Raw genomic sequence first — 14,731 nt, forward strand, 5'->3', positions numbered from 1 at the left:
TGATTTTGTAGTTGCCTGGGCAGGAGTGTGAGTAGCTTGGGCACCCCACTTTCACTGGTGTCTTAAGTGGAGGCAGTCTTATGGGACTTAGCCCTTGATCTGTGGGGTCTGTGCTAACTCTGGGTAGTTAGTGTCAGAATCGAATTGAATTGTTGTATGCTCAGTTGGTGTTGGAGAATTGATGCAGAAAAAACACAACATTTGGTGTCAGAGAAAAAAAAATCACACAGGCAGATATCTAGAATCTCTTACGCTCCAGCTGTTAAGTCAGTCCCAGCTCGTAAGTATGACAGTTAACCTTCCTGCACCTCTGTAGAGAATGGGCATACTGGACCTGAACAGGTCTGTGACTCAGGAGGCCAGGGAGTCTCATCCTACCTGCTGGAGGAGCCCCAGTCCTGAGAGGTGTGCCTGAGATCTCCTGAGGGAGAGGCGTGGGCTGCCTAGAATAACTACACAGTGTTTCAGGAACCCTGCCAAGTGCTTTATATTTATTAGCTTTTTGAATCCTTATCAATCCTAAGAGAAAGGATTATTATTCTCATTATATAATTAAGGAAGCTGAGGCTCAAAGAGGTTAAATAATTTGCTTGATATCACTCAGCTAGTAAGTGGCAGGGCAAGGATTTCTCAGGTCCACCTGACTCCAGTTAATTGGGGTTTGGGGGCAACTTCTTTATTCCCTAAGAAGGATTTCCTTGGACAGGGCAGCTTTTGTGGTGTGTGCATGTGTGTGTGTCTATTGGCTGCTAGTAGTTGGATGTAAATGGAAACATGCTTTCAGTGGTATACACACAAGGGAGATCTAGTGCATTTTTAGATTTAGATTTAGATCTAATGCATATAAGATCTCTTCAGTTGCAGAGTCTCTGCTTCTGGTGGAAAATAATGGCAGGCAACATTTCCCAGTTTTCTAGACAGCTTTCCCATATTTGACCCATTGGGATTGCTGGGAAGACTTGTCTGTACCAGTCTTGTGTTATTTAATGGTCTCATCTATTTGCCACCTTTCCTCCTCACCTTCTGGAGAGGGCCTCTGAATGACCTGCCTCTTCCTTTTGCAAACCTACCTGGAAGGATTTTTGGACCACACTTCCCTATTTCCCCATCAGAAATGACACATATTCCTGGGAGAAGTGGCTCAAAACAGCCAGCTGGTCAGGGCAACATGCAGTGACTTCTCTGCCTAGACTTGGGGGCATTGAGGAGAACTGAGATATCTGGGGGCACAGACCAGGAGAGGCCTCCTTCCTGCCTAAGCCATAACACTGGGCTCAGAAAGCTCAACACAATGGGCCTTGTGGGCTCTTGTTCCCTTTAGAATAGGGATGATTCAGGGTTGGGTAAGGTGATGGTCATGGTCACTGCTGTGCCTTGGCAGTTATGCTGGGGCAGTTCTCAGGCTTGCTGATGCCATTTTCTGCCACTGAGACATTTTTCTACTGCACTGTGTTGAATGTGCTTGTAGAGAGGGGGCTGCTCAGGAGAGTTCTGTACATTTCTCCCAGGTGCTGAGGGAGGGAGGGGCTCAGTGCCTGGGACATATGACACTCTCCCAAAATCACCAAGAGCTGATTGGGGTAGCAGTGCATCTGACATGACGGTTATTTTCCACATATAAAAGCTTTACCTGATGATAGCTTGTTGCAGCAAAGCCGACTGAAAACTTCATGGGGATAATTGCAATGCCTTTCTTTTTCCAATAATTCTTCTTGTTAAACTCTTCCACTTGTATTCTTCTGCTATGAAAGGAAGACTTGTCCAGACACTCATTCCAACATCTTATCAGGGTCTCAGGGCTGAATGCTTGTTTGTAGATGGTTTTATCAATTGTTTTGTACATGTTTTTCTCCCTAATCTGAAATGGGTGAGAAGCTGAGTCAATAGTTACGGTAAGATAGAAACTGACTGCAAAATAGATACTTGAAAAGCTTCCCCATTAAAAAGAACAAACTTTGGTGGGGAGAAGACAGGGTGTATCTCCTTTCTTTGAACAGCATGTGGTTTTGCAAAACTAATGGGGGTTATTTCTCATCTCTTCTTCAATGTGCCAGTCAGGGCTTCTCCCTACCTGAGGTTAGGGGTAGTAATTGGCTCCTGAAGGGCAGTAGGAAGGAGGGGCTGAAAAAAAGCAGATATTTCTTTTCTTCCTACAATGTTCAGAGGATGAAGAAGAGTTGGTAGATTGTATATAAAAGCAAGGATTTATTGTCATAACTGAAGATTTGTTCTGATAGAGAGGAATTGCACTGCAGCTAATAACAAATAGCAGATCTTCTCTAAGCCTTCTGATTGACTTTGGAAGGTGTGGTCAAATCTTTTTAAAAATGTATTTGAATATGGGTGTGTCCTATGTCCTAGAAGCCTGCAAGACTTGACAAGGAAGGAAGCCTACTGAGATACGCTGAGGAAATTTTCATTATCCGCATTTCACTCTAGTAACAATAAAATAATTATTATTATCAACGGTAACATTAGAATAATACTATCCAGTTTATGAAAACAAATACTATTCAGTTTATGAAAACGAAGTGCTAACTCATTTGATTCTTGCAGAAATCTATGTAGTGAGTCATATTGTCCTCATTGTATAGATAAGGAAACTGAACTACAAAGAGGTTGCCTTTCCTTGTTCAAGTTGTTGCATTTGCCTGGATTACCTTCCCATTATCTGTGCCTATTATTCTTTAAGGCCTATCTTAAGTGTCATCTTCTCTGGAAAGTTCTTCCTGACTCTCCTCCCCTCAAGCCAAAGTGATGTCTTCCTCCTTTGTACCCATAGAACACTTTATGTGACTTCTCTGAGGATAACTATTGTCTTCCTTGTACAATATGTAGGTGTTCTCTTGTGTGTAGAAGTACCCTGATAATCACAAACCCAGTCGTCCTCTCTGTTGAACTTAGTGGCAAAGGGGTTCAAAGGGCATTATATAGAGAGTGCTTTCTGGAGCAGATGGACTATATTGGGGAAATGAAAAAGAAGCATAAAATGTAGGCTGGGGTCTACTTGAAATGTGTGAGGGGCAAAAAAGTGTTATTAATAATTATCTCAATTGCCAGTGGCTGCCTCTCTCTGGCTTAGCATCCTGTATATACTGTGCACCTTCTAGGATACTGTACAAAATAATATTTTTAGAGGGCATTCTTTTGGCAGTGTATCTCTTAAAAGTTTTCAATAAATTTATCCTAAAGATATATACAATGGAGCAAAAATACATCTATATTTTGGTACGTGTGTACCAAGATGTTTCTTGCAACATCATTTCAATAGCCAAAAATGGGTGACAACATAAATGTATATCAATAGTGGGGTGCCTAAATAAATCACGGTAAGTCCACGTTACATAATACTATTCAGTTATGAAAAAGAATGAAGTGGTTCATTCTGCTGACACAGGAAGATGGTCATGGCCTACTGTCAAGCAGAAAAAGTAAGGTGCAGAATAATATGTTTATCATAGTCCCATTTTGGTAAATAACTGTCTATGTACATATATATTATATATCAATATTTATGTTTGTTTATGTATGTGTGTATGAATACAGAGGGCTGGAACAATAAGCATAGAACCATTAACAATGGTTGTCCTTGACTAATAGGGATGATGGAATGAAGAAGGGGACATTCACTTTTTACTTATTTACTTTATTCTTTTTTAAAAGTTTTTTTTTTTAGTTTTTAAATTTTATTTACTTATTTTGAGAGAGAGAAAACATAAGCAGGGGAGGGGCAGGGAGAGAGGGAGAGGGAGAGACAGAATCCCAAGCAGGCTCGGCACCATCAGCACAGAGCCTAATGTAGGGCTAGAATTCACGAACCATGAGATTATGACCTGAGCCAAGATCAAGAGTCAGATGCTCAACCAACTGTGCCACCCAGGTGCCCCCATTTAAAAAAAAAATCTTTTTAATGTTTATTTATTTTTAAGAGAGAGAGACACAGACCATGAGTGGGGGATGGGTCATAGAGAGAGGGAGACACAGAATCCGAAGCAGGCTCCAGGCTCTGAGCTGTCAGCACAGAGCCCGACGCGGGGCTTGGACCCACAAACCACGAGATCATGACCTGTGCTTAAGTCAGATGTTTAACGACTGAGCCACCCAGGCGCCCCTAGGTGCCCCCACTTTTTGGGCCCCGGGTTGGGCTCATGCTGACAGTGCAGAGTCTGCTTGGGATTCTCTCTCTCCCTCTCCCTCAAAATAAATAAAATAAACTTTAAAAACAAAAAGTAATTATTTTTGTACAAATTAGAAAAAAGAAAGAACCAGAAAGCTTTTTGCATAAGGAGGTAGGAAGATAGTGGAGTCATTTCCTTCAGGTAGCACTTAATTTATATTGAATTCTGAACCAGGACTAATTTGAGTGGTTCTTCTATGGTTTTTCTTTCTATGGTTCCCTACCTCATCTGATTCTTCACTAACCTTGGTTATGACCTTGATTACAACCTTACCTCTTCTGGCAGAAGGCCACATTTGGCTGCCACAGCTGTGATGCAAGATTCTGTTATCAGGGTTCCTTGTGGGAAGCCAAATCCGCGAAAGGCCGTATTGGATGGTAAATTTGTCATGCATGCCCGTCCCCGGAATCTAAGGTTGCGGATTTTATATGCATTTTCCAGCTTTAATATAAGAAATTCTGTTACCTAAAGTAAAAGGAGATATATATATATATATATATATATATATATATATATATATATATATATATATCAGGCATTGTTTTGTTGTTTTTTTTTTTTGTAAAATCAAGTACAGTCTAACTGCTTGTGGAACTTGATAAGTACTTGAAGAAACATGCTCCATAAAGACTCACCTAGAAATTCTGCGTTCTATTCATGATTAGGGATGGTGCTAGTTTCTGATGCACGTACCTGCTCAGAGTCATCCAGTGTGCATCCTCCATTAATGAAACACTCAATGTCTAGAGCTTTGATTCGCCCGTTGTTCATGAATCCCACCTGTCACCAGATGATGGACATTTTATGATCTGTTTAAAATTAACATGCCAAGTTCAAGTCACAGCCCAGCTCCACTACTGGGTGGGATTGAAGACAGACTCTGCTCCTGTTTGCTTGGTGGTGTGCCACACCTGGCTATCCCCTTGATTTTCAGTGCTTGGCTGATAAAGACCTCCTCTGATCTGGATTTTGCTGAGCCTTTCCTTTCAACATGTGATTTCCCGGCTTTGCAGTCAGTGTGGAATTCCAAAGTCCTTGCTTGCCTCCTGGTATATAATTGCTACCCTCTTCTTCCTTATTTCTGGCAGATTCTCCTTCACTTTTTACTAGTTTTCCTTTGAATTTAGTCTGCGGTTTCTCCCCCTTGTGGAAAAGTCTCTGTAATTCCAGAGTGCGTGGGAATGAATCACAGTGCATCTCAGGAGCAGATGCTGGGGAATGGATAGGAGAATGGCTGCTCCCATTTTAGGGAGCTGAGGAAGTGCTTTGTGATTGGTTAAGGATGTAACAAATGTGAACTAGTTATGCTGTTCTTTTTGGGACTCACAGAAGCACTCTGTATTTTTCTGAAGTTGTCATTCTCTTCCCACCCACCTAGACCAGTTGGTCTGCACAGCACAGACTGAAAAGACTGTTGTAGATCTACCAGAAAAGGATTGGCCCTGGTCCCTTTGCCTTTCTGAAAATGGGCACAGCTTTTTGGTTACTATCACCTATGGAAATACTGGATAACAAACCTGAGCACATGCAGGAAAATCCACAAATTCAGAATTCACGGTAATTTTGACAAATCCTAGGCTGAAGTTTACCTTTTACTTTTCATGAAGAAACAATTGCTAAGCAGAATAGCTCTTAGACTATTAAACTGTTTAAAATTTTTAAGAATTTTGGAAGAACTTATTCACACATAAACATCTATTATGCTAATTTATAAATAGCTCTGAAAAACTGAGCAAAACTGTGTTAGCTAGGTTTGAATGAGGATCTCTATCTATCCATCCATCCATCCATCTTTCCATCCATCTACATACACACACATCACACACACATATATTACTACATTGAAAGTAAAATTATATTTCTCTAAAAATAAAATAAAACTTGGATTTTCCAAAGTATATTTTCCTCATTTTAGTCATATTTTATATTACCATAATTACCAAAATATTCAACATCTAGAACCTTCTAAATAAGTACTAGTACTAAAACAGTCTCACAACTGTAACACAAATAAAGCCTGATTTATAATGGGCCAAAACCAAAGAACTCAACAACCACCATAACAACACAAACTGCCTCAGTCCCAGAATGTGGCTCTACATTGTTCTTGGTACTAGAAGATAACAACAGTTGTGAATATTCATTTCTTTGCATTTGAAGGCCAATAAAAATTTTAATGGCCAACTGTGTTCCTTTCCTCTCTAATTATAAAAATTACTAATGCCAATGGAAGAAATTAAATGGTGCTGTGGTATGGATTTATAATCCAGGAAATATAATAATTTAGTAATCTAAGGCAATGACAACCTCAGGTAGAAAATCTAGCTATACATACACTATAAATAATTCCCAGATAGAACACATTTGAATAGAAACATTACATTAGAACTATCCTAAAAACTCAGTCACAGATTTGAAAAGTACTATTGTTGTCAACTAGATGTTAACAGAATTTTTTTTATTATTTTATTATTTTTATTTTTTAAGAGAGAGAGAGAGAGCAAGAAAGGGGCAGAGGGACAGAGAGAGAGAATCTTAAGCAGGCTCCATGCTCAGTGTGGAGCCCTACATGGGGCTTGATCTAGCAACCCTGGGATCATGACCTGAGCCAAAATCAAGAGTCCAATGCTCAACCACTTGAGCCACCCAGGCACCTCAAATGTCAGCAGTGTTTTTAATGGTATTTATGCCTTAGTTGTATAAAATGCAATGAGCGTGGTTTGAAACAATTTAAAATTATTTCATTGTTAATGGGTACTTTTTTTCCCATTTGCAAGGAACTTTTGTAACACTTTCATAACAATTTGGCCGAAACACTTGTAAAAATGATTATGTAGTTAAAATGGTAAAATTGTTTCCAAACATTTCAAATGCAAAATATTTTAATAGTCAAGAAGTTTTGGTATAACAAATGTTTGTAGCTTCTTTCATTTTTTGTCTTTGGGGAACCACTACAAAAATCTTATTCTTCATTAATGTTTTTATCATTTGAAATTGTATTTTTATCTTCCAGTCTGTACTAGATGCATTAAAAGTTCCTCATAAAATTTGTGAGAATTCAAATGTTTGAGAGAGAGCGAGAGAGAGCGTGTGAGCAGGAGAGGGGTAGAGAGAGAGGGAGAAAGGGAGAGAGAGAATCCCAAGTAGCAGAGCCTGATGTGGGACTCTATCTCACAAACCATGAGATCATGACCTGAGTCGAAACCTAGAGTCAGATGCTTAACCTACTGAGCCACCCAGGTGTCCCAGTCATTTAATATTTTATTTTATTTATTTTTATTATTTTTTTCATTTAATATTTTAGATAAGATTATTGTTTGTTTTTAGAATTTAGCAAAATCAAAATAATAGAAAATGATAAAAACCACCAAAATAAAATGAGGTATTTTTAAAATCTTTTTCTTATTATTATTTATAATTTACATCAAAGTTAGTTAACATATATTGTAATAATGATTTCAGGAATAGAATTTAGTGATTCATCACTTACATATAACAATCAGTGTTCATCCCAACAAGTGTCCTCCTTAATGCCCCTTGTCCATTTAGCCCACCCCCTTACCCAAAACCCCTCCAGCAACCATCAGTTTGTTCTCTGTATTTAAGAGTCTCTTAAAATGAGGTATTTTAATAGTTTCAAGTTTAATACTCACTTTATATTTTCCAAATAATGGGTGTCTTCCCCCAGTTATTAACATATCATCTTCACGATCAAGAACAAGACGAATGGGACGACCAGTTCTAAAGAAAACAAATCTTAGATTCTCTACCCATTCCACCCACCCATTCATCCATTCCCCTATTCATCCATCTACCCATCTAGCACCCACCCACCTATTTATTCAACCCCTCACTTAATTATCTACCCAACCATCCATCTATCTACCTTTCTGCCCATCCATCCTGCATGCATTCTCCCACCCATTTATCCAGCCATTCATTTAACCATCCTTCCATCCCATATATATTCCCTGAGTGCATACAATAAGCTAGGCACTGGTCTGAATTAATATATGACTAAACTACTACTGTTTCTGTAGCCTATAACTCAATAGTTGGAGATCTAGCTAAAGTGATTAATGTCACATGCCAGTTAACTTGTGTTCTTAAGGCTTCAGATTTCATGCTCACCCAGATCCAGCCACTTTGCATATCTCCACCATGAGTTACAAAGTTGAAAGAATGTGAATAGATAAATGCATACTTAACACAACTGTAAAAACAAGGCCAAGTACTTGTCTTTAGGATGCTGGGTTAGCATTTTCATTTTCACCCAGGAATGCTATTATGCTGGACAAGTTGGGCCCTTGGGTAGCTAGGAGCTTCAGCCTTTCTGTATCTCCAGGGCAGTAGTTCCCATACTTTGGAGTGTAGAAGAATAGTCTAGCATGCTGACAAAAATGCAGATTCCTGAGCCTTAGCACTAGGACTCTCATTCAGTACATGTAGGGAGGGGACCCAGAATTGGCATTTTTCTCAGTGATTCTTATGAGGTACTTTCAGGCACACGTTGAAAACTACAATTCTGGCACAAGGTTTCCTGAATGTTTGTTTGTTTGTTTGTTTGTTTAAATGGTGACGACTACCTGGAGCATCAGTTAAATGTAAAGTTTCTGTGTCTACTCTCTGGTGCTTCTGATTCAGTGGGTCTGGGGTGGGGAGGCAGGAATTTCTATAAGCATAGGAGGCATTTATTATTATTATTATTATTATTATTATTATTATTTGAGAGAGAGAGGCAGAGAGAGAGGCAGAGAGAGAGGGGGACAGAGGATCCAAAGTAAGCTCTATTCTGACAGCCGCAAGCTGCAGGCTCGACTTGAACTCACAAACCACGAGATCACGAGCCCAGGACGTTCAACTGACTGAGCCACTCAGGCATCCCTAGGAGACTCTTATTATCACCAGTCTGGGAACACTACTCTGGGGACTACTTAATGCATGCCAGATGTGTGCTAAGGTGGGGTTGTAGCTTAAGGCACTGGTTGCCACACTTGGCTGCACAGTGGAACTACTGGGTTAGTTTTAAACTATACTGATGCCCGAATTGGATGGGACAGCCTAGGCACTGGGACTTAAATGCTCACCAGATGATTCTACTGTGCAGTAATGCTTGAGAAGTCTTAAAGGCACAAAGCTTGTTGGGAGTATGATGAACCGATGAACCCTTCTGGGTACTTGGTGGGTGTGAATAGAGACGTTCATTATGGAAAGAAGTGGAGATGGGATTCAGATCTTGTGATTTCCTGTCTCTCGTTGCAGAATGAGACACACATCTGAGTGCTTTAGGACCTAGCTTTGAACTACACAGAATTTGTCAAAGGAAGCAGGACCTTTGAACTTTGCAGGCTGATTGGGGCTCTGACAATACTTTGTAACTACCAAAAAACAGCCATAGAAAATGAACAAGAAACAGAAAAGCCAGCAACTTGAACAACATGAACAGCAAAGGAGCAAGTCTTCTGGTTGAGTTAGCCTGGGAACTCTCTTTGAGGATATCATCTATCATTAAGCAAACATTGACTAGCCAGCCCTTCCAGGTGCAGAGAGGCAGAGGGTGGGAGCCTTTCTTTCCTCATGCCACCCTGACTGCAGCTAGAGTAGGAAGGGAAAGTGGGGGAGGAGCCTCCCCCTTGGCATTCCACTTAGGCAGGAGACTTGCCCTACCCCTAAATAGGTCACCTTTCCTGAAGCTCAGGGACAGGGCAGCCTCAGCCTTGGAGCTGTTTAACAAATAATATCACTTTTCTTTTTTATAGCCTGTTTCAAGTCCTAGGTGCATTTGACTTTTCCAATCAATCTAGGAAGGTGAGTATTATATCTATAATTATAAAGAAAAAGAGACAGGAGCCTGAGTTGCCCAAGGACACTCAGGTAGTTATGACAGCAGTCAAGTCACTCTCAGTCCACGGATTTGCCCTTAGCTCTGTACGTTTTACACCCTCTTGTATCCCCAAGTGCACTTACTTGATAGCACCCACAGCAGCAATAGCCCCAAATACAGCTGGTCTTCCTACTTTTCCACCAAAACCTCCACCCACCCGCTTGACATGACAGGTGATCCTGTTGATGGGGATATTTAAAGTAGAGGACACTGTTTTCTGTGAAAGATAATGAAAAAGTTTTACAAGAAATGGCAAAGAAGCCTTTTGTTGCCTGAAACATCACAGCAATATTCATCCACACCTACTGTCAGAACACAAAAACAAAAACAAAACCCAAACTAAGATAATGTAAATCTGTGTTGCAGAGAGCTCTGTTGAGTTCATAAACATCATCAATCTTACAGGACAGCCTTTCTAGCAGAAAAATAGTATTTTCCAGAAAGGAAACTGTCAGAGTCCTAGATTCCTGTCAGAGCTGGAATCCTAGCCAAATGCCTAGATGTATGTTCCAACAAAGTGAAAATCAGCAAACTCCTGACAAGTTAGTAAAGAAGATGTTTGCAGCTAAAACCTAGAGCACTTTGAGACTGGGATAATGAAAATGTACTGTAAAGTGATGTGTTTACTCCAAAGGTTATCTGTAATGATTATTTAGAGAAAAAGCAAGTGCAGATATAATTTAGTGTTATCCAATCACAGAGCTCATTTAACCATGCTGCAAATGAATGTATTCTTTAAATCTGAAGTGACTGTGGTTGTTCTTTTTCTTTTTTAAGTTTAATTTTATTAATTTTATTTAATTTTCATTCCAATATAGTTAACACAGTGTTATGTTAGTTTTGGGTGTAGAATATAGTGTTTCAACAATTCTATACATTACTCAGTGGTCACCAGGATAAGTGTGCTCTGAATCCCCTTCACCTCAGCTGTTCTTATACTTACTTGACAAGACCAGAAAAAAAATAAAAGAATTCTGGTATCTTAGCTGTTCCACTGATGTCCAATATTTGGACATCAAGTTTCTACAGGAAAAATGGCTACCAACTGTGAGCCTATGGGGATTGAGTGCCATGACAAAATTAGGAAGTTGGAAAGGTAAGGGCGATCCTGGACCTCACCTGCACGTGGGCTGGATCCTGTGTTGATACATAAATGTCCAGTTCTTTGTCCTCTGCCTTTGGAATAACAATCACTCTTTGTGTTTCCATGTAGAAATGTTCCTGGCCTCCAACATGGACCTCTCCTGTTAAGTGCAAGCAAAGGGAAATTCCTGAGAGTGTGTGTTGATTGGAAACTACCACGTTGAGGAATTCCAAAGCAAGTAAGATGTGGACTGACCAGTCTGGATTTGTCCTGACCAAGGAATTGATGGATCAGGCATTTGTTCTGTGGCAACTAAAGGCAATCTGTTTCAGATACCATAGATTTGTATAACAAGTTGGAAGGGTCTGGCTCCATTCCTCTGTCCTTAACTAACCAAAGTGCTAAGGATTTTTCTTCTATTTATTCTGTTGCTCCCTGCCCCCCACCTCTAAAGGCAACACACATAATACCCCCACACCCACACTCACAATTTGAGAGGAAGAGATATAAAAGAAATTTGGCAAAGTGCTGAGTCTTTAGAGGATGCCCTTTCTTACGAAATCACATGCTCTCAGTGTCTGCTTTGGAACAGAATCATGCAAAGATTCTATTAAATATCCTGAATTGCTTACCTTCAACAATTTGATCGACTTTTTCAAATGCCTCCTCAATGTTTCCTTGTTCAAGTTTTTTTTCAGGGCATAGGAATGAGTTGTGCTTTATGGCATCCTAAATGATAGGAATAACCCAATTAAAATTTTTTTTCTTCCATTGACATTTTGTTTCTTAGTCAAAGGCCAGTAAACTCCCCAAAATAGCCATCTACTGGGACACATGAAGGGAGTCATCAAGCAAGGGAGTACTGGAGTAGTGGGCTCATGGCAGAGACAAGATGGGTGTCTGAAGGATGTCTCCTAAAGTGCAGGGAAAACCAACAAGGAGTAGAGAAATGTTAAGAATTGAGATCTGGGGATGCTATGATGGCCCATGATCATAAATACTCATTTCTCATTTTCAGTGTGGATTTCCAGGGAACAGGTGATTATTAGTATTATCCCCATTTTATAGATGAAGAAACCATGGCTTAAAGAGGTTAATGAATTTACCTAAGTGATGCAGCCAGGATTCAAACCTAGCAGTTTGGTTCTAGAAACTGTACTTTTAGCCACTACCCTTACTGCCTCTCATACCTACAGTCATTTAAATAAATGAATGAATGGATGGGTAAACAAATATTGGTATGTATAACTATTTTGTTATATACTCTATTCACAAAAGAAATTTTTAGCTGACTCTGGACAGTCCTATTCTGGGAGAACTGCAGATCTCTAACCATTCTGAATCCCAGGATATTTCCTGGTTTTTCTTCTGGGTACTATTTCCCCCTTGAGGAAATGGGATTAGGATTGAAATCTCAAAAACTGATGTTAGGATCCTAGTACAACCCCAGAAGGGATACTGAGCCAAGAAAAATGGTCTGGACTTCTTGCAAACTTGGCAAAATGGGAATTTGGAACAGAATTGATTTGGTTTAGAAAGATCAAGAAACATGACCTTTGTAACGCTTTGACTATTGAGCAAGTTGTGCCTTTTAGGCACATTTAAAAAATGTCAAATGGTTCACTGGGGCCTTTGAAAAAATTTTATTTTCTATTACAAGTGCACAAATAAGAAAGCTTTTTGCAACTCAGTTACTCTGAACTTGCCCTTCATTGAGTTAGAACCTGAAAATCCCACTCCACATCTGAATTTTCTATTCTAACTTCATTCTTTCTGCTTTGGTAATAGCATTTGCATTCCTTCAGCTAGACCCAAAAGTAAGAGTTGAAATTTCTGTGGAATTCCATCATGAGAGTCCCACTGTTTTGGAGGCCCACCTTGAAAACATGATTGTTCTCAATATCCATTCTCATCATCTTTCTTCCCCAATTTTTAGTGGTCATGTAGTCACTTGGGATAAAGTCTACATTTCCCAGCTCCCCTTGAGGTGTGGTATCTGACTAGGTGCTAACCAGTGAGATTATGGGAAGTGTCCTTAAAGGGATGGGATATGCCCTTCTTCATCACCTCATTCTCTTTGCTGTCTGGAATGCGAACTTAATAGCCAAAGCTTCAGCAGCCATTGTGGAGCAAAGTGTGACCTAGAGGGTAGAAACCATGCTTGAAGCAGTGACTAGATAGAAGGATCCAAGATCCCTGACACATAGAACCCTACATAAGCCCTGGACTGATCTTTTCTAGACTTTGTAAATGTGAAAGAGAAAGAAACTTCAATTCTTCGTTTGTTTCTCCACCCCACCCCACCCCTGTCATTTCTTAGAGCCAAAGCTAATTTCAATTCATACAAATAATATCTTCCAGAGGAAGCTGATCTTTCCAGGGCAAGCCAGTGGCAAGAAAAAATTAGAATTAGTGTTGCATTAAGAAATTTACAAGGGTGTTTTTGATTCTACAACTTTACAGGAAAGAAACCAGCCAGCACTGCTTACATTGATGGTGAAGATTATGGGCTCCAGATCTTTGTAGGTGATCTTTATCTTTTCAATTGCTCTCTTTGCCTGTACATCTGTCTCTGCAACCACAGCACAGATGATCTGGCCCACGCAAAGCACCTGCGGAAAATACATGCATGAAGCAGGTAGAAAAATATCAGTAGGAATAGTCTTACTTCACCCTTATCAGTGGCTGGTATCTTTGTTATTATTGTTTGTCAATAAGGCCACATTGGAGGTCACATTCAACTACATGTGCTTGGCTTAAAATGTTTTAATTAAAAAAATAATTTAAAGAATACAGATGATTCCATTGGCCATTTTACTCAATGAATGTAAGCTCCAGAGTGGATGTGAGATTGGTTGTGACCTGAATGTGCTGTGTCCTCTGTCAAGCTTGGTTCACATGTATCATATTTATGGTATCATTTATCATTTTAGAGTTTAAAGATAAGGAAAGTGTTTCTTGTACAATATCATCCCTGTTATGAGCTGCACTGTGTTCCCTCCTTCTTCCCAAATTCAAATGTTGAAGCCTTAATGTCTAGTGTGACTGTATTTGGAGATAGGGCCTTCAGTGGGGTAATTAAGATTAAATGAGGTCATAAGGGTGGAGCTCTAATCCAATATGACTGTGTCCTTATAAGAAGAGGAAGAGATACCAGGGAGGCTCATCCTCAGACAAAAGTCATGAGAGGACACAGTGAGGAGACAGCCACCTGCAAACCAGGGAGAGAGGCCTCAGGAGAAACCAAAACCTTGGTCTTGGGTGATAGGCCACCAGAATTGTGAGAAAATGAATTTCTGCTTTTTAAAAAGTGGCCCACGTTGTGGTATTTTGTGATGGCAGCCTGAGCAGATGATATAGCTCTTAAATAACAACTGACCTCTTCATCTGGAGTTCAACCAAAAGAACAGTGAGCCATTTCATGGCTGGAGGAGAAACAGTCTGTGTGACTCATTGAGAAGTGACAATAACAGCTAACACCTACTGAGAGCCTTCATGTGCCAAACACCGTTGTAAGCATTTTACGTGCATTAACTCTTTTAGATCCCACAACACCATGGGATTGGTGCAGTGATTATTCCCATT

At 39.9% G+C, this 14,731-nt stretch overlaps 1 protein-coding gene across 1 annotated transcript in view; it reads right to left on the bottom strand.

Annotated features, from left to right (window-relative positions):
• LOC124514163 (aldehyde oxidase 2) overlaps window positions 1–14,731 on the bottom strand; it is a 103,387-nt gene that overhangs the window by 50,778 nt on the left and 37,878 nt on the right. Inside the window, exons 20-27 of the mRNA XM_047082237.1 lie at window positions 13,636–13,758; window positions 11,779–11,875; window positions 11,182–11,306; window positions 10,146–10,279; window positions 7,832–7,919; window positions 4,872–4,958; window positions 4,452–4,643; window positions 1,631–1,858 (exon numbers count right to left, since the gene is read on the bottom strand). Of these exons, the coding sequence (XP_046938193.1) occupies window positions 1,631–1,858; window positions 4,452–4,643; window positions 4,872–4,958; window positions 7,832–7,919; window positions 10,146–10,279; window positions 11,182–11,306; window positions 11,779–11,875; window positions 13,636–13,758 (1,074 nt within the window). The remainder of the gene's footprint in view (window positions 1–1,630; window positions 1,859–4,451; window positions 4,644–4,871; window positions 4,959–7,831; window positions 7,920–10,145; window positions 10,280–11,181; window positions 11,307–11,778; window positions 11,876–13,635; window positions 13,759–14,731) is intronic.

The sequence above is a fragment of the Lynx rufus genome, unplaced genomic scaffold, assembly GCF_022079265.1.
Source record: "Lynx rufus isolate CCGP_SWC_20201006 ecotype Redwood Valley unplaced genomic scaffold, mLynRuf1.p SCAF_2, whole genome shotgun sequence".
Classification (NCBI taxonomy): Eukaryota; Metazoa; Chordata; class Mammalia; order Carnivora; family Felidae; genus Lynx; species Lynx rufus.